This window comes from Drosophila obscura, unplaced genomic scaffold (assembly GCF_018151105.1).
Source record: "Drosophila obscura isolate BZ-5 IFL unplaced genomic scaffold, ASM1815110v1 contig_190, whole genome shotgun sequence".
NCBI classification, from domain to species: domain Eukaryota; kingdom Metazoa; phylum Arthropoda; class Insecta; order Diptera; family Drosophilidae; genus Drosophila; species Drosophila obscura.
Genome location: NW_024542779.1, coordinates 508,280 through 532,476, shown reverse-complemented (window position 1 = coordinate 532,476; position 24,197 = coordinate 508,280). Strand labels below are relative to the sequence as shown.

The following is a 24,197-nucleotide window of genomic DNA, read 5'->3' as shown; positions in this document are numbered from 1 at the left end:
TTGGGGGAAGCATCTGGTGTTTTAAGACTTAACAATCAGCTGTACTAACTTTTAAAATGTAATTTTAATCAAAATGATATGAAGAGGAGCTTCCCAGTGCTTCGAGCTGCCACTGTACACAGTCAAGGCTCGAACCATTGGGAAACCATCAATGAAAATATGAAGATTTCCAATGATCGAGCCTTACCCCCGCGATCCGCTCGCTCGTTCCCTTCCGAATCGACGACAGAACTATTAATTATTTTTGGTTTTGTTTTTTTTTTGAACTTTATGTAATTTTATTATTTGAGAATCCGTTGCGAGAACCACCACCAACAACAACAGCACCAACAGCGACACGTACGTAGAAATTTTTGTGACGTCAGAAATCTAAAACAAACAAAAAAACAAAACAAAAAACAAGAAGAAACCAAATGCAAAAACAAACGAACACCAAAAGAAACAAAAAAAAACAAAAGCAAAACAAAAATACCATGAATGAGGGAAAGTCAAAAGCCGAAAACATTTCACAAAATAAAATTATAACAGTAATATTTAAACACCTTGAATAAAACTCAAAGCAAAAAAAACATAGGAAAAGTTTTAAATTTTAACAAAACAAACAAAAAACAATAACAGTTACATAACTTTTGAAAAAGTAACCGAGCAATACGAATACGAAAAAAAAATACGAAATAAATAGCAGAAGGAGAAGGAGAAGAAGAAGAAAATGTTCAACTATTTTAACGAGAATTCCAAAATGAAATAATAAACGAAACGAATACATAGAAATATAAACATACATACATAATACATAGCATACACATACACACAGAAATACTTACGTGCAGATACGTATATATAAACACACATATAGTAGTATATATATACATACATACATATATATGGAGAAAGCATTAACTAATTAATCAAACAACAAAAACCACACCAAAAAAAGATAAACCAATTGTTCAGGTCAATAACTGCATTTAAGCCGCAAAGAGAAGGATAAGGGGAGAAGAAGGAGCACGAACGAAACGAAATGAAACGAATAGAAAAGAAAAGCGAGAGAGAGGAAATTAAATGAAAATGGAAAATCCCTGTTAGGCGTTAAACTAAACGAAACAAAATGCTCTTTTTTTATATACGAAAAATAAATGTATTGTATGTATGGAATATTTAAAGAAACGAAAATATATACCTACACAATTTACAGAGATTGCAATAAAAAAACAAAAACACAAACGCATACACACACTCGCACAAATCCATATATATACACACACACACACACACACACACCACACCTAAGTACACCCATATATAGTGAATTGATTAGCAAAAGTGAAGAAGAGGGAAAGGAAAAATGCACACACGCTGGCACATGACAGCAGCGAACGAGCGAGCATCTAACTGTTATCCTCTCTCACTATCTTAATGTCTCGTACCAGTCAGCCAGCCAGCCAACCAACGGTTAATCCTCTCCCTCTCCGATATAAACCACCTAATCGCTATCTCTTTCTCTCACTCGCTCTGCGCTCTGTCTCTCTGCGGATCATCCCTCCCTCCCACGAACTGTGTGCCGTGGGTGGTGTGCATTTTTCGTTTGCCGTTATTCCATTGCAAAATGTTTCAGCAAGTATGTAGTGTAGTGTACGAGTAGTGTAGAGACTCCTAGCGAATAAGGCCAAAGTATATTTAAAAAGGGAGGAACCGAGAAAGGAAATACCAAATAATTTGCAGGCAGGCAGGCATTTACTTGTAGCATTTAAAAAACAAATTACATTCTACACCCACACACCCCAACACACACACACGAAATAATCGAAAGGAGCCGAGTGTGGGATTAATTCTTAAATATAAACTAAATAAAATGCAATTATAGACACAGATCGTATATAATACAGACGGGATGGATATATTATAGGAATATAAGCAAACAAACAAAAAAAAAAGAGAAGAGATTGGTGCTTCGACGAGGTTTAAGCCATACCAGAACGGGAAAACTAGTGCACTTTTTTTCTTACTTTAACGGATGGAATGGAGAGATGGAATCTTAATAAACGATATTGCAATGATGTGGGGGATAAGGATAGCATAGCCCCAAATCGTATTTAAAGTAAACGAGAAAGTAAGACAAATTTTAGAGAAATCGGTTTTTACACAGGCCAACACACCAAACCAAACAGCAAAGAAAATTGATCCTGTCATTCTGTCCCTTCACGCGTCCCATCAACCATTCGCCATTACTTCCTTACCTCACTCCCCCCATACAAAGCGATTTGTGACAAAAGAGCACGCACCCCCAGCAGATCCTCTTGAAACATTTCAGTGCATATTATATAATGCATCTATACATATATAAATAATATATAGTATATATACATACATGATTACGGTAATCCAAATATAAGTCTGTAAATTTGTTAACATTTCTAAAAGCTAAAAAAAAAAGACCTCGACCAAACAAGGTACACGAATGGATAGATCGTGTGCCTGTGTGTGTTTAAGAGGCGTCTCTGTAGTTGTAGTTAACGGAATTACAATTATTCACACACACAAACACACATACGAATGAATACAAGCCACTCTCGTCGAATCATCTAAGAAGAAACCAAAATGTGTGAATTATACAGTAATGATTGATTGATTGATTTATTAAATACGAATCGAAAAAAAAAATAAAATAAAAAAACAAAACCAAACAATTGTTGAAAGCAGCCGCTTTAAAATAAAAAAAAAAACGAAAAATAAAAACAAATGAAAGTAATTATATAACAGTTGTGAACAAATTATATTTACATAGCGTATGAATAAATTGCATAACAATTGATAAAAATACAAAACAAATAACGTCTTCTATCTTTATTGGATTTAAATTTAAATACTAACACGAAAAGTAACGTTTTCTGTCGTTTTTGCGCAGTTTTGAGCAACGCGCTAGTGTGTTTTACTCTGTTGGCGCCATCTGGCAGCCCTCTTGTGCGAGGCGTTAGTGCATTGGATAAAATCCCATGTGGCAACGCTTGCAGCGACGCGAAAAAAGTAAATTTGTACTTGTTGGGCCCCCACAAATAATAAATGGCAATTAAAACGCTGGAGGAGGCCAGCATCGACTGGGACTCACTGATAGAAGAGTGCGAGGAGTCCGAAGACTCCGACCAGGAGTGGGTCAACTCGATAATAGTGGAAGAACCAGAAGAGGAGTTGGCAGAAATTACGGTAGATCAGGACGAAGCAGAGCAGGCTGTGGATGACCCCGAAGAGTGGATGATGGGGCTGGAGGAGGAAGAATTAGAGCCCGGAGAGTGGAGACCAGATCCTACGGATTCAACGTACCGCCTGCCCTGGGCCTGCACACGCTGCCCCATGCGGTTCGCCAGTCACGAGAAGCTTATCGCCCACCGGCGCATGCATCCTCGAACGCGAAGGGAAAACTGTCCGCCGTCGTCTACCTTCACGTGCGAGGAGTGCGGCAAGGAGTTCAAACGCCGCCGCTGGCTCGACGAGCATCTGCGCACCCACACCGGCGACCGGCCGTACGAGTGCCACGATTGCGGTGCCCGTTTCGCTCAGAACAGCAACCTTAGCGTTCACATCCGGACCAAGCACCTTAAGGAGGCTAAGCATCAGTGCCCCAAATGCCCCGGCCGTCGTTTCACACGCCGGCGACTGCTCCAGCAGCACCTGAAGACGGTGCACCAAAAGCTGTTCGATCTGTCGTGCGAACAGTGCAGCGCCAGCTTCTCGCACCCAGTCTACCTCAAGAAGCACATGCTGGTCCATGGCTGCATCAAAGCCTACTGCTGTCACATTTGTGGCAAAAAGTTTAGCCGGCTCGAGAACCGAAACTCTCACCTCTTCGTCCACAGCACCCGTAAGCCCTACATCTGCACTGTGTGCGGCACGGGCTTCTCAAGAAAATCGCATCTGCTGCAGCACATACAGTTCAAGCAGCACCCCAACGAGGTGATCCAGCGGCAGCAGCCATACTTCAGCGACTTGCTCAGCCAGTTCACCCGCAAGAAGGATGCCGAGGAGCATATTGATGGAGAATTTCCATTGAATTGCAATTAAACCATTTGCTTGCATCCAGCCAGCATGTTCGACATATCCGAGATATAAGAGTATTCAAGTATATACCCCCTACGTATCCCTTCTGGTCATTCTGTTTTTTTAACTATCACTAGAAACGTAGTCCCTAAGCTAGAGCTTAAGAGAGAACATTTTAACTGAATTTTAAGTGAATTTTAAATGAATTTTAAATTAATTTGTACATAACTAGAATAAGTAATCCGCAATGCATATAACACTCATAGTATTATTATCGAAATATGTAAATCTAAGGCTCAAATACAAGAACATGCCAGTTCTTCCTCTAAGCAATCACATGCCACATGGGTGTGGAAGCCTCTTGCATTTGGCAGAAGATAGATCTCAGTAGTAGTTTGTAAAGATAAGATTAGAAACTATTTCTCGTGCATATAAAGTAGTACCTACACGTATATATATTTCGATTAGGATTAGGCTTAGGAAGAGGCCATTGAACGCAATTCTAGCCTCTGATAGGGTCTGTATTTAACTCGACTCAAACTCCTTGCCCTGCCAACCCAATCGCTAGCCCCATGAGGGAGTCCCTTAGAAGACAGCAAAAATGGACCCATCTACCGATGCTGATCAAACCGCTGTACACTACTCTTAACGGTTCCTAGCAGTCACATGAATTAAATTCCATCATCGATTGTGTGCTTCCTGGGGATTATTTTAATCACAGAAGCTAAATATCGAAATACTTAAAAAAAATGTTTCAGTTATGGTATGGATTGGATCCATTGGATTGTTTCTTAGATATATTTTCTAATGGCTAGCAGCACCAGTGAGATGTTTGAATGAACAGCAGAACGAGATACCCAGCACTCCAGCTTCTTAGCAGCCTGTGGCCACCATATATGGGATCTGATCTTGTGTTCGCAGCAGGTTTTTTAATTGTTTGCTTTGTGTTTTGTTTAGAGCCATTGCCCATAAAGCAGTAAAGGCACACCAGCCCACAGTTGATCGGCAAACGAGATGAGCTCTTCTGCAATTTCTGGATGCGTTATAATCACAGTGGCTCTACGACATGGCTCGCCCTCTTGGCCGTAGTAATGAATATATGGAGCATTACAGTACAGAATCTCAGTCTCTGTCTCAAAGGCGGTGTTCTCGATATCGAGTTTCACCCACAGGGGCGTCAGGTTCGACATGAGTATCAGCATGGCAGTGCCCTCGCGAATAGCCAACAATTTTTCATCGTGGCTCATGTGGACATCTTCGAATTTCACATCCACACTAATGGAAGGCCCGGGGCCTATGTTAAATTTACACCCCACTGCCTTGTCTGAAATTGTATACTATTGTAGCTTGGGCAGGCCATTTATAAAATCGCAAAATATTCAAACCTTTTTTATCCTCCACTTGCGAGCTTTTTGATTTTTCCTTCAAGCTCGCGCTGGTAGTTTCCTCCTCCAAGTCCGAGGCAGAGGTATTTTCCTCCACATCATAGACAATAATGTTTTCTGCCATGTTCAAGTCATTGGTTTCCTCCTCCAAGTCCGAGCCACTGGTCGATCCCTCCAAATCATAGACGATAATGTCGTCGAAGTCCAATTCAGTGTTCGTTTCCTCCAGATCCACGACAATAATTTCCCCCAAGCTTGAGGGATTATTATTTTCCGCCATTATGAAAACTCGCGGTTGTTCCTAGCTTTTTAAACTGATTTTTCGGCACAGCAATGTGTAGGAAAAAATCTTGACTAAAATATGTCACAATTTGGCAGACGAATATATAGGGCCAGTGTTGGTTAATGTGTTTTACCCTTACAGAGCGTTACTTTTCCAATTAGAATTGAGAATAGTTCTGCTTAGGGCCGGAGATCCAATTAGCTGTATGTTGCCTATTAATTGTATTGGCATTTGAATTATCACTGAAATCAGACCAGGCCGTATCGTATATGCAAACTGTTTATAGATTGTGCCACCTGATGATCAAGTTGCATTAAACAGCAAACGAGAGGCAAGCGGCTGGTGCCGCTTAAATGAATTTTATACCAAAAATCAGTCAGTGATTGAAAGTGTTTCACTGCCGTGCTGCCGCGCACGAACACTTGTATAAAATGTTCCGTTTTGCCTGCTGCGTGCAAGTGTATGGGTGCGTGCAGATCCCTGTTCTAGAGCGCCAGCGCGAAGACGACGCATGCGAATTTAGTGTGTAAGAGGGAGATGGTAGCTCTACGCGTCGAAGAGAATGGATGAAAAACCGTTTTCTGGCATTTATGTATAGTACATATCAACCATACGTACATATGCAAGTGTGTGTGTGTGTGTGGAGAATGACGTCTCATCGCTGTTTCTTGCTCGGCCGACGGCACAAAATGGCGGAAACGCCAAAGGGGCGTGACATGGATTCTTTGATTCTTTGAACTTGGAAATGATTCTTTTTTGGTTGTTTAGCAGCACGGGCAGTATTTGCAATTACGGAATTACATACATAAATACATATATGTACATACATATGTATGTATTTACTCCTGTCCATGCTTGAATTACCAAACATATTTTTCAGCATCAAATCGTTGGCTGTGAACACACACACATGCACATGCAAGTTCTGTGTACACGCGCTAAATTTATAGAGTTGTATGCTCTGAAATGTGTGAGAGCGAGACGTCGCGAGTGGCTCAACACAACACACACACACACGCACATCAGCAAACTGCCAAGCTACGCCGACAGCCGATATTTCTCACTCACTCTTGCATATTGCAGCTCTTTACAATGAGTGTGGTAGAGATTCAAATGGCAGCAGAGGAGGCAAATCGGAGGCTCGCCCAGCTTTGGGGACCTCCTTAATCTGATATATAGTACGTCTGAAACTAAGAAACCAACTCCGTTACTTTTAATGCAATGAAGAGATGCAAACTAAAATTTAAAATTAATTAATAATTAATTAATTAACTAAAATTAATTATTTAAAATTATTAAAATAAAGCTAAGATAAGCTAAATGTATTTGAAAAAAAAGCAAAATATATTCCAAAAGTTGTTTGCAAATTTCATAAGCTATTTGTGAAGAGAGCGCAAAGTTATGCTACTTTTATTTGAATTCAGAAACATTGCCAAAGTTTACTTATCGCTACAGAAAGTACTCTACAATTTTAATACAAGAAACGTGTATGAAAATGTTGTAGCATACTTTGGATGTGTAACAGCTTTTCACACAACAAAAAGAACGAACATTCGATTTCATTCAGCTTTAGTCGATATCATCGAGTATATATATCAATATAATGTATAATAATCCCGTGTGTTTCCTGAATTTTCGATTTATTTAGAAATAGTCCCCGTCGCATAGTTTCTCAACTGTTTTTGGATTCCGAATAAAAACGATGAGGTAAAATGTGCCATAGGTTCCTCTGAAAAAGCAGCTGTAAAATTTCTTTAAATATTATTCAAGATTCATGGGTTATAGATGATTGATGGACCCACCCCAGGAGGCTTCGTACCCCATTTGTTTCTCACCAAAGCCCAATCGGTGTCCCTGGGGTCGAGTCCTGACCCCAACTAGGTTTTTTTGTGAGACTTTTAATCTGGACATGCTAAAGTATAGTGGGGATCCTATTCCTTTTCCCGGCTGTACCCTACGCCAGCTATGGGGTCGGCCCCACAGCTGATCTCTACCCTCCGCTCTGGTACTTGGCCCAGCAGAAGAAATGTGTGGGGAAAGAGAAAAAGAAAGAAATGATTTAACAACAGAAAATGTTACCACATTCGAAATAACAACATGAACGACATGAAATGAAAAGTGAATGGTCGTTGTCGTCCGCGGCTGCTGCTGCACTTTAATACCGATACCGAAGAAACCTCAACCTGCCACAACCTTACAGCCATTTCATTTTATTTCTGCCGGATCCCGGTACCCTCCCTTTTGGTCAGCGGAGTGGAGTGTGGGTAAAAATTAACAAAAATCAGGCGTAAAAGTCATAAATAACAAAAGCGATAATAAAACCCATGGCACGGTGGTACAACAATAACGATGAAATGGTAATATTTAACACCTTTTAATACACTTCTGCGGAGAGTATTATGATTATCCACTCAGGTTTGGTGGCATCATGATGACACTATGACAAGTCCAGAATTAAGTCACTCCATCAGAGGTTTAATAAATAAATAAATATTAAACAATTTAAAAGGTTTTTCAATTCCCCATTAATAGCTTTGGGGCATTGGAGTACTTCGGAATGAATTAATTTGAACTCTCCTTGGATTCCTCGATCGATTAGCAAGGGTATAGAAACCTTCGGTAAGTCAATCTACTCTTTTTTTTCTGATCCCCCACCTCTTTTGGGACTCAACTCTGATGGAACTTTTGTCCAAATTTCGCACATAATTTGGCCAGCAGCAGCAATTCACATTGATCGATGGAGGTATCGATCAGTTATCGATAGCTAATGAGCAGAGCCATAAAGCACGCTCCATCTCTTTATGCATCTGTCACAGCGACCCCCTGCTGAGAGCGGCAGGGGCCTTCAACAACTTATCTAATTTATTGTGGCAGAGATCTCGCTCCCCTGCGTTTTTTTTTACCTTTCTTTTGTTTTGTGCCTGAATGAACTTGTCGACACAGAAATACACAGAAAAGATTCCAATGAAAGAAAATAGAGAATGACAAAAGAGGAAAGGAGGGGGGGCGCATATGGCTACAGTTCAGAAAAGAGTTGCGTAACTTTCACGCAGCTTTGACCCTGACGAAATCTCTATCTTGAGATCTTGAGCATTTGGGTTTGAGTCACAGTCACAGGCCAAGTCACGTCTCAGCGAGCGAATTCTGGCCGCTTCCGGATCTGGCCGGATGTGGCGGCTCAATTATGCTAATGAACGTGGGAGTGAACCCCGCCCAAGAACCGAATAAGCCAGCAAGACAGAACGAACCATGGCTGTGGTTCCAAAGCCTCAAGTTCATCTCAAGAGCAGAGCGCAGTGGGGGCCCTCTGCCCATGCCCATCACTTCCATTATTCCCATTATTCCCATCATTCCAGCTGTCCAGCTGTCATCCTTTCACTTTCCGAACTCCAACTCTGAGTCCGACTCTGAACTGGGTCAGCGATAATGGCATAAGGATCAAATGCCCCAACTGGTTGGCCGCATTATGCAACAGAGATTTGGGAGAGAGGATGATTAAGTGTGTTTTGACCATCCATCATGACCAGAGACAACCCAGTGGGGATTGCGGATTGCAGTGGAATGAGAAATCACTGGGGAAAATTTCAGCAGTTGGATTGTTGTTAGAGCCATTAATGTTCTCTCCATTTCGCTGACATACTAATCAAAATATTCCGGAGTGAGATGCCATGGTCTGGCATACTGATTAATGCATCCAAATTCCAATAAGAGAGTGCCGCAGACTGCGAATGGTATGTGGAATATATTTTAGATTAGGTCAGTCTTTGGAGGTACAACTTTCATCTTCTGTACTCCTCTGCTTATGGATACCGTGAGGATTGTTGTTAATTATTCTCCTAATTATTGCATTTTTCTTGCATATTTTCAGAAGCGTTCGCTTGATTGATTGATTCCTTTGCGAATCGAATCCCGGAACTGTGTGGAGGATCTCTTTTTTATGGGTTTCAAACTAGATGGAGACCACTTAATTTCTCTTCCACAAGTAATCGTTGTGATCGTTGGCCTCCCAGCTAATTGGCCATGCCAGTGGCGTTGCCAGAGAGCTCTGGCACTCCGCTCCACTCCACTCCCACAAAACACCACTACGCTGTCTGCTCTCCTCTCCTTTCTCTCCTTTCTCTCTATAGTTTTTGTTTTTTTTTTATTGTGTCTTTTTGCTTTGATATAGTTTCTCGCATCAATTCAAATCACAATTCACAAAATTTCGAGCAAGCGAAATCCGTAATCAGAAATCGAGCTACGAGAAATCGTGCCCCGTTGGATGTGCCCTGCATTTTAAGCATCTGGAATCTGTCCAGCTTTCCAGTTGCCTTCCTGGAAGCGCATTTCAGATCTATGGCAGTGGGGGAGAGAGTGGGGTAAGGGGGGCGTGGCAGCATTTACGTTTTTCAGTTCGTTTTTGTTTTTTTATTATTATTTCGATATAAAAAAAAATTACAATAGATTGTTGCGCTTGCAGCTCGTAAAACTAGTTAAATAATTTAATGATATCCGTGGGTGGGCACGGGCGGCAGGTAGGTGGCCTCTGGCTCGAAAATGGGCGTGGCCGAGTCACCCGAGTGGCCCGGCGCCCCGTACAGCACCTGTTGCGGTGGTGTCTGGTAGTCATATCCCGACGATGTTGGCGGCTGCAGATACTGATTGCTGGGCGTGGCATAGTCATAGCCAGCGCCAGAGCCGGAGCTGGTCTCGTGCTTGGCCCCCAGGAAGGCGCTGGGCTTGAAGGGCGCCTTGGACAGCTCGTTGAGGGAAATATCATTGGAGTGGTGGTGGCCACCACCACCACCACCACCATTGGACAGGACATCGGTGTGCAGGGCCTGTGGCTTGCTGGCCGTGTAGCTAAAGTGGCCCAGACCCTTGTGGCCCAGGGCGTAAATGGGCGTCTGGTGCTCCTCCGCCGCCTGCTCTGCCTTGTGCTCCTGCTCTTCGAGTACCTGGACCTGCACTTGATCGGGCAGCGGATGCTGTGGATGCTGCTGATGTTCATAGCCGGGCAGCAGCGGAACTCCGTAGCTGCTCAGCGGCGGTGATTTGCCAAAGCCAATGCTGGGCGCCTCGTAGCTGTAGCCGGAGGTCTCCTCTCCGCCCAGATGATGCTCCAGTGAGGGATGGGATGAGGGGCCCTGATGGGCATAGCCGCCCAGCTGCACTGCTCCATGGCCAAGACTCAGGGCGTGGCTCAGTCCCTGCTCCAGGGCCTGCTCTATTGCGTGCCCGTGGCTGGATCCGTGCTCCAGGGCATGGCCATGGCTGGGTCCGTGGCTCAGTCCATGGCCGCCGAATCCGTGACTGAAGCCGTGACCAGCCGAGGAGTGCGAGGAGGAGATGGCATAGCTCGGACGTCCGCCTGCCGATCCGCCGTGATGACTGCTGTGCGAATACTCTGGACCGGCCACCAGGTAGGTGCTGCTGGGCTTGTGGCCACCCAGGAGACTCAGGTAGCCTCCTCCGCCGCCTCCACCCGTGGATCCATGAGAGGCGTACTTGTAGCCCAGGCCAGCGCCAGATACTGATCCAGATCCAGATCCGTGGCCCTGTCCATATCCATGACTGTAGCCGTAGGTGTGTCCAGTGCCATGGCTGGGTCCGTGACTTGGCCCGTGTCCGTGATAGCCGTGGCCATGCCCGGAGCCAGATCCACCGCTCGTCTGCACAATGTACGTCTCCACCTTGGGACCCTGATGGTGGTGTCCACCGCCGAAGCCACCGCCAAAGCCACCGCTGCTGCTGCTGCTGCTGTAGTGGGGCCTGCCGTGGGAGGAGTGTCCTCCGTAGTGGTGTCCTCCGTAGCTCTCCAGCGTGCTATCCGCGTGCCCGAAGTCGTAGCCGCTGCTGGACGAAAGTCCGTTTCCGTGAAGTGCCGAGGCGTAGCCGAAGCCCGAGTCGTAGGAGGAGGAGTGGGATGGTCCGGGCGGCAGGTACTTGTGCGAGGGGCCGTGGTAGAGGCCGCTGCCAAAGCTCAGGCCGGCATCCCGCTTCAGTTTGTTGGTCGTGACGGCTGGGGCGGGGGCCTGCTTAGCGGCGGCGGCATTGATGGGGGCCTCGGCATCGACGAGCAGAGCGCAGCAGCAGCAGCAGCTGAGCAGAGCCACGGCTAACGGGATTCTTCCAAACTGCATTCTCACGGCCACAAAAACAAAAAACAACAGCAAAAAATAGCAAAAAACAGCACACAAAAAAAAGTTAACTGTTATCCTTGGAGCTAGGCTCTCTGTCACTGTCTCTTTCTCGCGTATTCCACAAGTGTCGCGCGCCGCAGTAGACAGCGCAATGTTGACGACCTCTGCGACGGCCAACCCTTTTATACGCGCTCTGCCTTGGCCGCTGCCAAAGCCTCAGTCACAGCCACAGCTCACAGCCACGACTCGAACTTGGACAGCGGCTCAGCGTCAACGGCGACGCCAACTGCGCCGACGCGCAGCGATGCGAAAACAGTTTCTTCTCTCGCCCTCTCATTCGCACTCTCTGACACCGCCCAGCCTCGACTTTGCTTTGCATACGCAGAAGCAAATGAATGTTTTCGGTTTCGGTTTCGAATTCGGCTTTGATTTCTTCTGCGCTCTGCTTTGTGTCAGCCGCTGTCAGAGGGCAGGGCAGAGGGGCGCATTTACTCTCACTCTCGACGCACGCACAGTGGGCTAGACGGGCAATGCTGTTGTAATTAATTTGATTTGAATTTGTCGCCATGAGAGCTTACTGTAGTATGAAGATGTGGTGGAGCGGGGGGAGCTTCTACTGTACTATATAGCTGTACTCCACTCTACTCTCCACATTCACTTCTTCTGTGGCAAATGTGTTGTGCACTATTTACAATGATTTGTCCCACTGTGCGGATTGGCGGAGACCCCGACAGCGCCACTCAAGTTCAAGTGACACTTTTTCATATCACATGTCACGGGTTGCCCTTTGGCTCTCCCCTCTACCCCCCCCCTGCAACGCATCCTGCTCCCGGGCGAGTGTGTGTTTTCCCAAGGTTCCCCCCCTCTTCCACAGCTGTCACCCCTTTGCCCGTAAGGCAACTCGGCTCGGCTTATGCGTAAATTGCATTTAATTCACAGTTACTTGTTGTACCTGTGCCGCAAACGCCACTCTCTTCTCTCTGCACTCCACTCTCCTCTCTCTTCATACTACACTCTCTTAGCCTGCTGTAATTGTTGGTGTTATTTCAGCTGCGAACATTTTGAAAAGAGATTTGTTTTCGATTTTGCAATGCGATGTACAGTATGCGGAACGGAACGGTACGCGTCTGGGATTACGTCTCTATCGGCAGGAAGTTTATCTATTTTCCTTTTATTAATTTAATTAATTTATGAATAAAAGACTTAATATGAGCAAACAAATATTCATTCCAATAAATATTAAGTACTTCAGTTGATAGTATCAAAGAAAAACTAAAACGGGCTGATCAGTGCACATCCGAAAAGTAACGAAAGGGAAATGATTTAACTGGTGCATGGATTCAATTAAAAATCGAAAAGTAACAGTTCTTATGAGACTACACCGATCACCCCTTGTGGCACTGCTATGGGCTATGGAGCTAGTCAAACTTACTCGCAGCAGGGGGGAAGTCACTCGCTTGAGCATTCTTCGCTCACGCGGGAAGAGCATATAACAAGCAGGCGGGGGGGTACCTTTTTGCGTATACCCTTTTGATTAAAAGTACTTCCGACAACGGAACCACTATCTCACCTACGGGGCTTCACCTACGGGGCTTAGCAGCGCTCCTACTAAATCTTGAACTGCAACCAACAAAGCCTCTATGAATATCTTACTAGGAAAACACCTTCAGGAACTTTCAATGTGCTAAGCTAATAAATGTATTTCCCAAAGAGTATTCCGGGCCTCGATCTCTCGCTGACTTTGATATTTCTTCGATGGTTTTTGTGTGGCGATTCTTCTGGTAGCTTCGCTGACTCTTTGGCGGCGTCTTTTTTTTTTCTCTCTCTCTTTGTGTGTGCCGTTTCTTTCGTTTCATTGTGGCGGGTCGTGTGCCACTGCGCGGCGCTTTTAGTTGATGTAATTGCCTGGCACCCGCTGCCCTTGCCCCTGCCCCTGCCCCATGCCACAGCCCACAGCTGGGTTCCCACTTCTGTTGCGCGTTGCGCAATCGCACCGCCAAGGTCACACCTGCCGCCACGTCGATCGAGATATAATTTCGCCGATTTGCGACTTGTGCGTTTTGTGCGTCTGGGGGCCCTCGTCTTCGTCTTCGTAGTCGTCGTAATTGAGGCATTTGAAAGCGGCAACAAATTGCCAGAGATCCGACGAGATCCGCCCATGGTAAAAGTCGGCCACCAGCCGCCTCCCCATTTCCCCTACCCTCCCCTCCTGCCATCTTCGCATCTCCCCATCTGTGGGCGAGTCATCGCCAGAGATTACATGGCCAGAGATTGGATTTCTGTGTGGGAAGAAGACCATTCGAATCGATTGTCTAACGGTGGCTTCTACTTCTTTATTTGTGATTAAAGGTAGGGGGGGGGGACTCTATGATCTAAATAGGCTGTACACACGCCCCGGGGACAGGTAGACATAGGCTCCAGCTCGTTCTGTTTCTCTTGCTGGCCCCTCCAGAGACCCTCCTCCTGCCTGATACTCGTCATACTCATCCGTGTAGCCCGCAAAGGGTGAGGGCCTAAAGGGCAGCGCAAACATGCCCTGAACAGGCGGTCCCGTGTGCTCCAGCAGCTGCGTCTGTGGCCTAAACAGATCCTGCGGCTCAGGCTCGCGCTGCTTCTGCCGCTCCCGCTGCCGCTGCACGAAAGGAAAGGTCTGTGGACCCGTATAGCCGGGACTCAGCTGCGAGAGCGGCAATTGCCGTGGAGTGGTGGGCGGCACCAGCGGACGCCACGGCACGGCGTACAGCCAGGCGGGGTATGCTGCATGCTGCTGCTGCTGCTGATGTTGCCCCTGCAACAGGGGCAGGCAGCCGAATAGCGCCAGGATGAGGCATGACAATGCTGACATGCTGGCCATCGATGTGCCAGGCGAATGATGGCCTTGGCCTGACACCCACTGCATATATATGGGCGGAATGACCGTTATCCGATATCCGATAGCCGCAGCCAAGGCTGAAAAGTGATATCTTTCTGGCACCGCTTCTTCCTCTGTGTTGCGCAACTTGCAATCCAATTCCAATTCCCATTCCCCATTACCTTTCCCTTTCCATCTGCCTGCAGTGGGGTCGCATCGATAGCCCCCACCTCCCACCACCCCCACCAAACGAATTCCAGCTAATGGCACTCTCTCGCTCTCTCTCTCTCTCTCTCTCTCTTTCTCGTTTAACTGAGTAGTAATTCTTGTTAAATGATTTTTCGGCTCTTTGGGTTTTGCGCAAATCATGTTGCAACATACAAAATTGGTTGCCTCCAAACAGTGGCTTTGGTGACTTGGCTGAGATCAACAATCCATGTAACTGAGATCCACCGCCTTGCCCTGCCCTTCGAATGCCAAATTTTCCACTTGAGGGGATACCCAGATGGCCCACAGCTGTGCTGCTGCTGCTGCTGCTGCTGCTAGTGTGGCAGATACTTAAGATCTATGTAGTAGCAAGATACAAGCAGAAGTGCCCGCCCTTTATGGTACAAAAACCTAAAAGAAAGTCATCCGGTATAGCACTCCCCCAGTCCCACTGTCCAGCTGTCCCACTGTCCAGCTGTCGCCCCTCATCGATCGCTTTCGCACCAAACAGCAGACAGCAGCATTTCAACTTTTGATGACTCGACTTGATCGAAAACGAAAACGAAAACGAAGCTTGAACATAACGAATAATGTGCCAAAAAGATTAACAGCCACAAGGTAGCAGCAGCAAACAAAAGGCAGCAGCGAAGCTGTCGCCGAAGCTGCAGATGCACTGCCATAAGGTGTAGCTGTAGGCAATCGATACACGAACAGATTGAAGAGAATTATGAGGCGAAAGGGCAGCGCAGAAGCCAGGATTGATTGCCTCCCTTCGTAGCTAACCCTTGGAATTAAATTTGTATTCATTCTCATTCAAGATTGAATCTCAATCTATGCATTAATCACTGCCTTTGCTGGACAACCCTCGGGCAGGGCATATGCATCATCCCATCGTCTCATCGAGTTGTGAATGCATTATTTTTCTTTTGCTGGCCGCTTCCTACTGCAGCTGCAAAGAAAGTTGACGCCGTGCCACAGAAAAGCTGCTGCTGTTGTTGTTATGATTTCTGCTGCAACGCTGCAACTAAGCAATGGGCTCAGCCCACCCCACTGTGTGGGCGTCTGCTGGTCTGCTGGTCTGCTGCCCGTCTGTCTGGTGTCTTGTTTGCTTTACCTTCACTTTTCCGCCTCTTTGCACACTCTTTTGCCACACGTACACGTACCACAGCAGCGGAAGCGCCCCGAGAACCGAATCATCTTTAATTTGAAACTCTAATCGCCACATAATTCGCCACAGTAGCAGCACCAGCAGCACCAGCAGCAGCAGCAGGCACTGGCATTAATTTGGGCAAATTACAAACAAATTCTGGCAATTAGTTGGCCAGAATCCGGATTGACGGTGGGAATTTGCGTAATCAAATTAGCCATGCTCGCATTTTGGCCAACAGACTCCAAGGTCCAGAGCCCCCCCCCCCCCCCACCACCAACACGATTTGGTGACGCCATCATTCAGCTCAAGACATAATTTATTGGATTAAATAATTTACACAAAAAAAAAAGGGCAGCTAAAAGATAAATTCCTGCTCAAACCAAATGCATTTCAGGTCTAGGAAAGACACCAGTTGAAGGCCAGGGAAGGGCGATGGAACAGGCGGCTCGGACAAGGGATCTTATGGCTTAGCGCGTTGGATCCCAGCGAGGCGTCAGCAGGGGATTCTGGGAAGAGTACTATCGATAGTAGGGTGGCTGGAACTCGCGGCTGGGATGACTCAAGGAGTTCTGGAAGGCGTAGGATGGGTTGGCGGAGTGAATGGATGGGTTGGAGGACTGAATGGATGGGTTGGAGGAGTGAATGGATGGATTGGAGGAGTGAATGGATGGGTTGGAGAAGGCAAAGGCACTCTCCGAGTACTGACGATTGCCCGAGTGTTCATGCTGCGGCTGCTGGTGCTGCTGAGGCCACTCCCGCTGCATGCTATGCGACGAGGGCAGCTCGTAGGAGTGCGATTGCATCTGAACAATGTCGTGGCTTTGCTGCGGCTGATGTTGCTGCTGGGGAGAGCCACCCAACAGCTCCTCTTGCCGCTGGCCCTGTCCCTGCCCTGCTGTCTGGAGGGCTGGCCAGCATTAAAGGGCACCCGCTGGTAGGCATCTGGCAGGGATTGGCTCAGTAGGCGAGTGTCGAGTGCATCCAGTCCAATGAAGCGATCTTGGTCCGAATAACTAGAAAGAGTATAAGCTGGAACAAGCTTGATATCGCGGGCAGGAGCAGCAACAGTTTTATGGCTGCTGGCATGCGCCAGAGCCGAGGGAAAACTCTCAGAGCGGTGCCCCAGATGGGATGGCTGCCAGTGGACGCTCTGCTGTTGCTCCTGCTGCTGCTCCTGCTGCTGGTGTGGCTGCTGTTGATGCTGCTCCTGGTGAAAGCCCTGCCAGGATTCAGCTCTCTGCGGATGTGGCTCCTGCTGAAGGCTGCCTTGTGAATGATGTTGTTCTGGTCTGCCAAGCTGCTCCGGAGAGTATTCCCCATCTTGGTGGCCCTGCTGATGATGTGACTGGGACTGTTGCTGGTGGTACTGCTGCTGGTGGTGGTGCTGCTGGTGGTAGCCTTGCTGCTGTCCAAACTGTCCCTGAGATGACTGCCAGGGTTCGGTTCTCTGCTGCTGACGTTGCTGCTCTGCCAACTGTTGCTCCTGCTTCCAGGAGTGCTCTTCCTGTCGATGCTGCTCCTGTCCCTGTCGCTGTCCCTCTCCATAGTACTGGGAGTTGTAGGGACCGTTGTAGCCCGGCTGCTGATGCTGCTGCTGCTGGGAGTGCTCCAGGGATTGTGGCAATTGATTGCCATGCGATCCATGTGATTGCCAGGGGCCAGTGATGATGCCCGCTTCCGTGCTGGGCGGCCCCTCGGCGGGCAGATACTTGTGGGCGGGTCCATTGTAGCGGTATCCGTCGCGGTTGTGATTGAACAGCTGCTGGTTCCTGCCCGGCTGGACGACGGCTTGGACAGTCGCTGCCAGGGCGGCGCTGAGCAGGAGAAACTGCAAAAAGAGTAGAGGCCGAGCTGTAGGAGGATGCAGGATCAAAGCGCGTTGCACTTACCACGCGGAGCTTCATCTTCGTTGTGATTTGGGGCAGCTGGTCGAGTGCCGAGCGAGCAATGGCAATGCCGAGCCACGGCAAATCCGTTTTATAGCATTACCACGAGTCTGGGTCTAGGTCTACCGACATCAATTGAAATCAGCTCTTGGCCTATCAGTGCGTGAGCGTTGGCCAAAATTCGGCTGCTCCAACCAAAAACAAAAATAAAGAGTACATTTGTGGGCTGATGATGAATGCCGAATGCCGAATGTTGCCGAAAAATGCCAGATTCTCACGTAATATGGCTCACCCACAGCAGGTCACTTACAGATGTGCCAACTAGCTCTGCCATCTTCATGCTACGAGTAGAAAGTGCATTCTGATGCGGAAATTTAGCTTAGATTTGAATTTGAATACAAGCGAATTCAAGACTGGACTGGTGGAGGGGCGGCCAGCACTTTTACTTTTACTCCAACTGGTAGCTGGAAACTGGAATGGAATCTGTTGTGGGCGTGGGTGGTCATCTCATAATTGTACGCAAAAATATTTAATTATATCACAGACACACACACACACACACACACACGTATAACGAGCGCGAAACACAAAGCAAAACCAACAGAAAATCACAAGGCAAAAAGCGAAATCCGGATTCAATTCCCCTGGTTGGCAGCACTGGTCCATGGGCAGCACTGGCTAGGGCTAGGCACTAACCATGCAGTATATGTGTAGATGTGCCTGTTCATACAAAGAAAGTGGCGCAGCTGAGTTTTCAGCGTACGTTCCCAGGTCTTCGGCTCTGAGACCGATCGCGTTCGGCTCTGGGATTGACCTCTGTCGGCTCATGACGTGTCACGACGGCCGACGGCCGACAAGCATGTGTGTGTGTACGTGTAACAATCCAAAATATATGATTGTATGCACAGAATAATTTTTAGCTGCCGAAACCGATTGAGATTTCAGGTTACGTAAATGTGTGTGTGTGCCGTGTATTCATGATTATAATTTTTCGTTTCATATCAGTAAGCATTTGTCAGCGAGCAATTAGAATTGTTCGTTTCATAGCAGTCAGCTTTTGTTAGCGAGCAATTAGAATTGTTCGTTTCATATCAGTCAGCTTTTGTCAGCGAGCAATTCGAATTTTTTGTTTCATATCAGTCAGCGAGCAATTCGAATTTTTCGTTTCATATCAGTCAGCGAGCTATTCGAATTTTTAGTTATATATCAGTCAGCTTTTGTCAGCGAGCAATTATATTTTTCGTTTCATTTCAGTCAACTTTTGTCAGCAAGCATTTATAATTATTTCGTTTCCTATCAGTCAGCTTTTGTCAATGAGCAATAAAAACATTTTTTTTTTTTTTTTTTTTATTAAAATTTTATATTAATTTTTACATATTTTCTACATTTTTACATTTTTTTATTTTTCCTACTACAGAACTTGGGCCATATATGTACGTGCTAAGAATATTATGAAACGTTATTTGTATATTGGATATAGATAAATTATTGCTATTTTGACGTTCCAGGAGCACAAAGATCCGCAGGACGAAGGACGCCCTTAAAATGTTCCGAAGTTAATTCATGAGAAATGCCGGTTCGATTACTCCCCATCTCAATCGAACAAAAATGAGGCTGTAGATGTGGATGCGTGGATCACACCCACATATGTATGTACTTTGGCACCACCAAAATCATTTTTAGAAATTCACTTAAAAAGATGAAAAATAATTGTGGGCTTCAAAAGAGAATTGAATGAACTTTCAGAGGACTGTTTTTATTCGTGTCGATGCTGCACCCATACGTGAAGATATGCTGAGGCAAAGGTGAAGTTTTCTACCAATTATAAATGGCCTTTAGAGTGAGCAGAAAGTCGCGCGTTAATGGGGCATAAATGTGCTGCTAGTGGGCCACTTCTTGGATATTCCCCCTGTTCGGATTGGTTCATGGGAGGCAAACACTTTCCAGTCTCGCATTTAGTATTCGTTTATTATTGGGTAATTTGTTTTGCGCTTTTCTAGATTGCTGACCGGGTTGCCGGGTCCGGGCAGCTGGCCGTAAAATAAATAATCATAAAATACTTAGAGTAACTAACAAAAAAAAAAAAACACATACAATACATTCAACAAGCAACAAAATGTTGCATAAAATCAGCTATGAGAGTGGGGGCGGGGGTTGGGGAATGAGGTTTACTTCTTGGGTGGGGGCCTCAGGGCGAGGCTGGCCTCCAGATCGCCACCCGCACTGGCGGCGCCGCCCGTTCGCAGCTGCTTCTTGCCCGGAGCCGGGTGTAGGTTGCCACCGCTGCCGCCGCCTCGCTTGCCACGCTTGACACCGCCGGCTGGCAGTGCCCCCCCTCCGCCGGGGGAGCCCTTGTACGTGTGCTGGTAGCCGTAGCCCTCGGGGTTATTGTTGAACTTGGGGCTGTAGCTGTCGTACTCCAGGCTGCTGTTGATTCCACCACCCTGACCCTGTCCCTGACCTTGGCCCTGGCCCTGGCCCTGCTGACCTTTGTGCTGGCCCTTGCCATGGGCATGGCCATGAGCGTGGGCGTGGCTGTGACCGAGTGGGTGGCTGTGTGTGTGGACCAGGCGGAGCGGCTGCTCCGACCAGGGCTCGTGCTCCTCCTCGTACTTGGAGCCCAGCGGCTCCTTCTTCAGCAGATAGGGATACGGATTGACTATGGGATAGCCATCCTCCTGGGACTGCGACTGCGACTGCAGTTGCAGCTGCAGCTGCAGCTTCGCCTGCTCCCGCTCTCGCTCCTCCTCCGGATCCGGCTCGGCAAAGTAGCCCGTGTAGCCCTTGTAGTCCGGATGGAGGTCCCGGTCCCCGGCGGCGGCTGCCTTCAGCTTGTGGCGGTACTCCTGGATGGCCCGCTCCGCCTCCGGATCGTGTCGCCCCTTGTCGCCCTTGAACGGCAGCGAGTTGATGTCGTGATAGATCTCCGAGTTGAAGTACAGCTTGTGGGGCTTCCCACCGGCTGACCGCGTGTGCTGGTGCTGCTCTGCTGCTGCTGATGCTGGTGGTGATGCTGCAGTTGTAGTTGCAGCTCCTCCCCCGTCTCACGATCACGCTCCCGTTCCCGCTCTGCTCCAGCCACAACATGCGACAGATCGAACTCCTCGATGTTCTTGAGGGCGGCGCCATGGTCAAAGTGCTCTGTGCTCTTCAGGGGCAGCGTGTACGGCTTGGAGACCGTCTTCACGGTGGCCGTCTGCAGCGGGGCACGCGTCTTGATCTTGTAGATGAACTCGACATTGGGACTGAGCTCGTCCACGGGCAGATCGGGCGCCTGGTAGGCGGTCTCCGTCTCGGACTGGTAGTGCTGCACCTGGGGCTTCGATTGCGAGTGGGACGGGGACTGGGACTGGGACTGGGCGTACGACTGGGAGTGAAGATGCGGATGAGCCTTGCCCTGATGATGGTGCGCTGCCAGACTGCCACCACTGGGATGATGATGATGATGGTGATAGGAGGAGGACGACGACGTCGACGACGGCTGTCCCTGCTGGCGACCCTGTCCCGGCGCCGCTGTGTACTTCGGTCTCACTGTGCTGCTGCTGTAGCGCTTCTCCTCGGACGAGGCAGAGCTGCCTGAACTGGAGGATGAGGAGGATGGTGCCGCCGAGGATACTGAAATGGAGGCGGATGCCGGCTTGTAGTAGGTTTTGATCAGCGGCGGTGGCATCGACTGCGGCTGCTGCTGCTGCTCCTGGGGCGTGCTCAGTATCTTGCCCTCCGCCTCCAGCTCCTTCATGTACTTGATGACCGACTTCTCGATCTGCTTCATGATCTCCGACTTGGGTATCTCCGTGGAGGCGGACACTCGCACCTTCTCCTCGGCCTCAGCCTCCAGGTTGCGGTACAGCTGCGGCGCCGGATACGGCACATAGTTGTAGTACTTGGTCCGATACTGCCGCTCGATCTCCCCCGCTTGCGGCTGCAACTGTAACTGCGACTGTGACTGCAACTGTGACTGCAACTCCGACTGAAACTGTGACTGTGACTGCAACTGTGACTGTGTTGAGGGTTCTGCCTGTTCGTAGAGCTCATAGCTGCGCGTCACGGGCTCCTTCTCGTACACGGGCGCTGGTGCGGGCTGTGCCTGCCTGCCGCTCCCGTTCCCGTTCCTCATCCCGCTGCGGCTGCTCGGAGGTCGCCTGCGGCTCCTTGGGGGCTGCCTGCGAGTGCGTTTGGATGGTCAGCTGGGGCTGCTGGTAGGCCAGCTTAATGGCATTCGCCACATACTCGGCGGCACTCTGCGAATCCTCCAGCGTGATCGTATCCGGATGCTCACGAACTCCACTTGCGACTGCCGCCGTGGTCGTGCTCAGACTGCTCGGATACAACGCCTCTGGCTCGGGTCGCACCAGATTCAGTTCCACCTGTCCGTAGGCATAATCTGCGAAGGGGTGGTGGAGGTGGGAGGGTGACAGCTGCTGCCTGCTGCTAATTGAAATCTGTTTCGCTCACCTTTGTTCTGCGCCTCTTTGGCTCTGCTCTGGAGCGCTGCATGGCTGGCGCCACGTCTGCTGTGCGTGCGTCCTGCCAGGGCCAGCTGATCCGGCACAGTGTCCTCCGCCAGGGATTGCGCGCCGCCCGAGCGGCGGCGGTGGCTGTGGCTGTGGCTGTGACTGTGGCCCGAGGTGCCTGTCGTCACGGAGACGGCATCACAAAGTGTTCCCAGCTGCAAAAAGAGGCAAAAGGGCAGAAAGGAGTGGCTGTAAGTGGGCGTGGCTGATCAATTTCACGGCCAATTGTCATCGAAATGCAGAGGGGAAAATTGTGCATCAATTTGTTGCACAAACACACACACACACACACACACACACACAAATTAAACTAATTAAATCTGCTAAATATATTTAACCGATTTAACTTTCGCTTTTTGTCCATCAGCCAGGGGGGTGGTGGAGGGAGGAAATAGCAGAAGCAGGGGGGGTGGTGGGGGGTGGTTGATTGCAGTTTCTAAATGATTGAGTTTGGCGCATGGGGCGCCACTCGCTCGCTCGTTCGTTCGCTCAGGTTCAATGGCCCAAAGATCGTTGGATCGTTTGAATGTTGAATGATGATGGGGGGATGGTGAGCGGTATGGGGCGCTTGTGGCATGAAGTGTTTGCGGCACGCAATAGTCGATGGGCACTGCTGTGCATCGTTGTGGCAGATTGGCAGAGGATGCCAAACGCAAAGCCAAAAAACACGTGATTTCTGATTTATTCTGTAAATATTCTGCACGAGATTCTGCACAGAAGATTCTGCAAGGATTGTGGAACACATGGAGCAAAAATAATAAAATCACATGCAGAGCTAAGATAAAATATGAAATTTATGGCTCTGCTTTGTAGCTCTTTAAATTCTACAAAAATGCCAAAAATATTTACTGGGAAGAGATTTCCTTTAAAATCTTTTGTAGGAAAAGAAATGCCATACATTTCTGAGAAGAGATTTCCTCTCGGCACTCATAAAAACCACACAGAAGGAAGCTGTGCAAAAGATTTCCATGCGCTTGCCGAATTTATTTGTGGGCCTAGGCAGCAGTTTATTTGGGCAGTAAAGCAAATCCTTCGGGCAAATACTTTTGCTTGCTCCTTTGGTGCCTCAAATGGCGTCCTTGGAGAGCTCATTAAGTCGCTTGGAAATATAATAAAAAAATATTCACTTGGAACACCTTTCACACACTTTATTCCTAGAGGATTTCCTGCAGAATTTCGCGGACACAAACCGAACGAAAAATGGCACGCAGTCACTTTGCACAAGAACCAAAAAAAAAAAAAGGGAGAGTGGATTGTGCGCAGTCCTTGCGTTGTAGCTCGGGGCAGGGATGTGTGCCCCCCTGCCTGGGGGATTACTTACGAGTAGCAGCAGACAGAGGCTGCGCACGAGTGGAGGAGCACGGGCCATTGTGTTGTTGCTGGTGCAGCGCTGGCTGGGGCTGAGCTGTGACTGTGGCTGTGGATGTGGATGTGGACTAGTCCGTGCTTGCTGCTGGCGCGCTCTGTTCGCGGACATGTGCTGCGAACGCGTTGGGGTCTGTGGTGCAAGTGTTTGCGGCACGCTGGCGCAGTGCGGCTTTTATAATGATGCGGCCCGTTGCAGCGGAAAATTTATGCGAATGTGCAGGCCAAACAAAAAAAAAACACACACACACACAGAAAGAGAGAGAGAGGGGGAGAGAGAGAGAGAGAAAAGTGCACAGAGATTCACTTTCGATGACAATTGAAATTGTAACGAGGCAATCGACGAAAAAACGCACTGGCGTATGCGTGATATGTACAGTGTAGAGAGTACAGTGTACACCC

General features: G+C 48.0%; 6 protein-coding genes across 6 annotated transcripts; 1 reads left to right on the top strand and 5 right to left on the bottom strand.

Annotated features, from left to right (window-relative positions):
- The first annotated feature begins 2,994 nt into the window (after positions 1-2,994).
- On the top strand, positions 2,995-4,769 carry LOC111071927 (gastrula zinc finger protein XlCGF7.1). The gene has a single exon (XM_022363476.2). It carries the CDS (start codon positions 3,061-3,063, stop codon positions 4,054-4,056), a length of 996 nt encoding a protein of 331 aa, XP_022219168.1. The 5' UTR covers positions 2,995-3,060; the 3' UTR covers positions 4,057-4,769.
- An 86-nt stretch (positions 4,770-4,855) lies between these two features.
- Positions 4,856-5,903, bottom strand: LOC111071928. Its single transcript, XM_022363477.2, has 2 exons — positions 5,418-5,903; positions 4,856-5,356 (listed from the first exon to the last, which is right to left on the bottom strand). The coding sequence occupies exons 1-2, from the start codon at positions 5,695-5,697 to the stop codon at positions 4,986-4,988; spliced, it is 651 nt and encodes a 216-aa protein (XP_022219169.2). The 5' UTR covers positions 5,698-5,903; the 3' UTR covers positions 4,856-4,985.
- Positions 5,904-10,107: 4,204 nt separating this feature from the next.
- On the bottom strand, positions 10,108-11,961 carry LOC111071940 (hornerin). Its single transcript, XM_022363494.2, has one exon. It carries the CDS (start codon positions 11,820-11,822, stop codon positions 10,182-10,184), a length of 1,641 nt encoding a protein of 546 aa, XP_022219186.2. The 5' UTR covers positions 11,823-11,961; the 3' UTR covers positions 10,108-10,181.
- A 2,226-nt stretch (positions 11,962-14,187) lies between these two features.
- Positions 14,188-14,667, bottom strand: LOC111071956. The gene has a single exon (XM_041593492.1). The coding sequence runs from the start codon at positions 14,665-14,667 to the stop codon at positions 14,188-14,190; it is 480 nt and encodes a 159-aa protein (XP_041449426.1).
- Positions 14,668-16,548: 1,881 nt separating this feature from the next.
- On the bottom strand, positions 16,549-17,989 carry LOC111071953 (putative mediator of RNA polymerase II transcription subunit 26). Its single transcript, XM_041593491.1, has 3 exons — positions 17,920-17,989; positions 16,959-17,858; positions 16,549-16,896 (listed from the first exon to the last, which is right to left on the bottom strand). Exons 1-3 carry the CDS (start codon positions 17,932-17,934, stop codon positions 16,549-16,551), a joined length of 1,263 nt encoding a protein of 420 aa, XP_041449425.1. The 5' UTR covers positions 17,935-17,989.
- Positions 17,990-19,357: 1,368 nt separating this feature from the next.
- LOC111071951 (RNA polymerase II degradation factor 1) lies at positions 19,358-23,925 on the bottom strand. The gene is given in 5 exon segments (XM_041593498.1): positions 19,358-20,905; positions 20,965-22,021; positions 22,023-22,300; positions 22,372-22,585; positions 23,752-23,925. Coding segments are annotated over 5 exon segments (2,526 nt in total). The 5' UTR covers positions 23,908-23,925; the 3' UTR covers positions 19,358-20,084.
- Positions 23,926-24,197: the final 272 nt, after the last annotated feature.

Coding starts and splice junctions, on each gene's coding strand:
- LOC111071927 (XM_022363476.2), top strand. CDS start 3,061: ATGGCAATTAAAACGCTGGAGGAGGCCAGCATCGACTGGGACTCACTG.
- LOC111071928 (XM_022363477.2), bottom strand. CDS start 5,697: ATGGCGGAAAATAATAATCCCTCAAGCTTGGGGGAAATTATTGTCGTG. Junction 5,357..5,417: donor GCAAGTGGAGGATAAAAAAG/GTTTGAATATTT, acceptor ATACAATTTCAG/ACAAGGCAGTGGGGTGTAAA.
- LOC111071940 (XM_022363494.2), bottom strand. CDS start 11,822: ATGCAGTTTGGAAGAATCCCGTTAGCCGTGGCTCTGCTCAGCTGCTGC.
- LOC111071956 (XM_041593492.1), bottom strand. CDS start 14,667: ATGTCAGCATTGTCATGCCTCATCCTGGCGCTATTCGGCTGCCTGCCC.
- LOC111071953 (XM_041593491.1), bottom strand. Junction 16,897..16,958: donor TGCCAGATGCCTACCAGCGG/GTGCCCTTTAAT, acceptor CAGCGGCAAGAG/GAGCTGTTGGGTGGCTCTCC.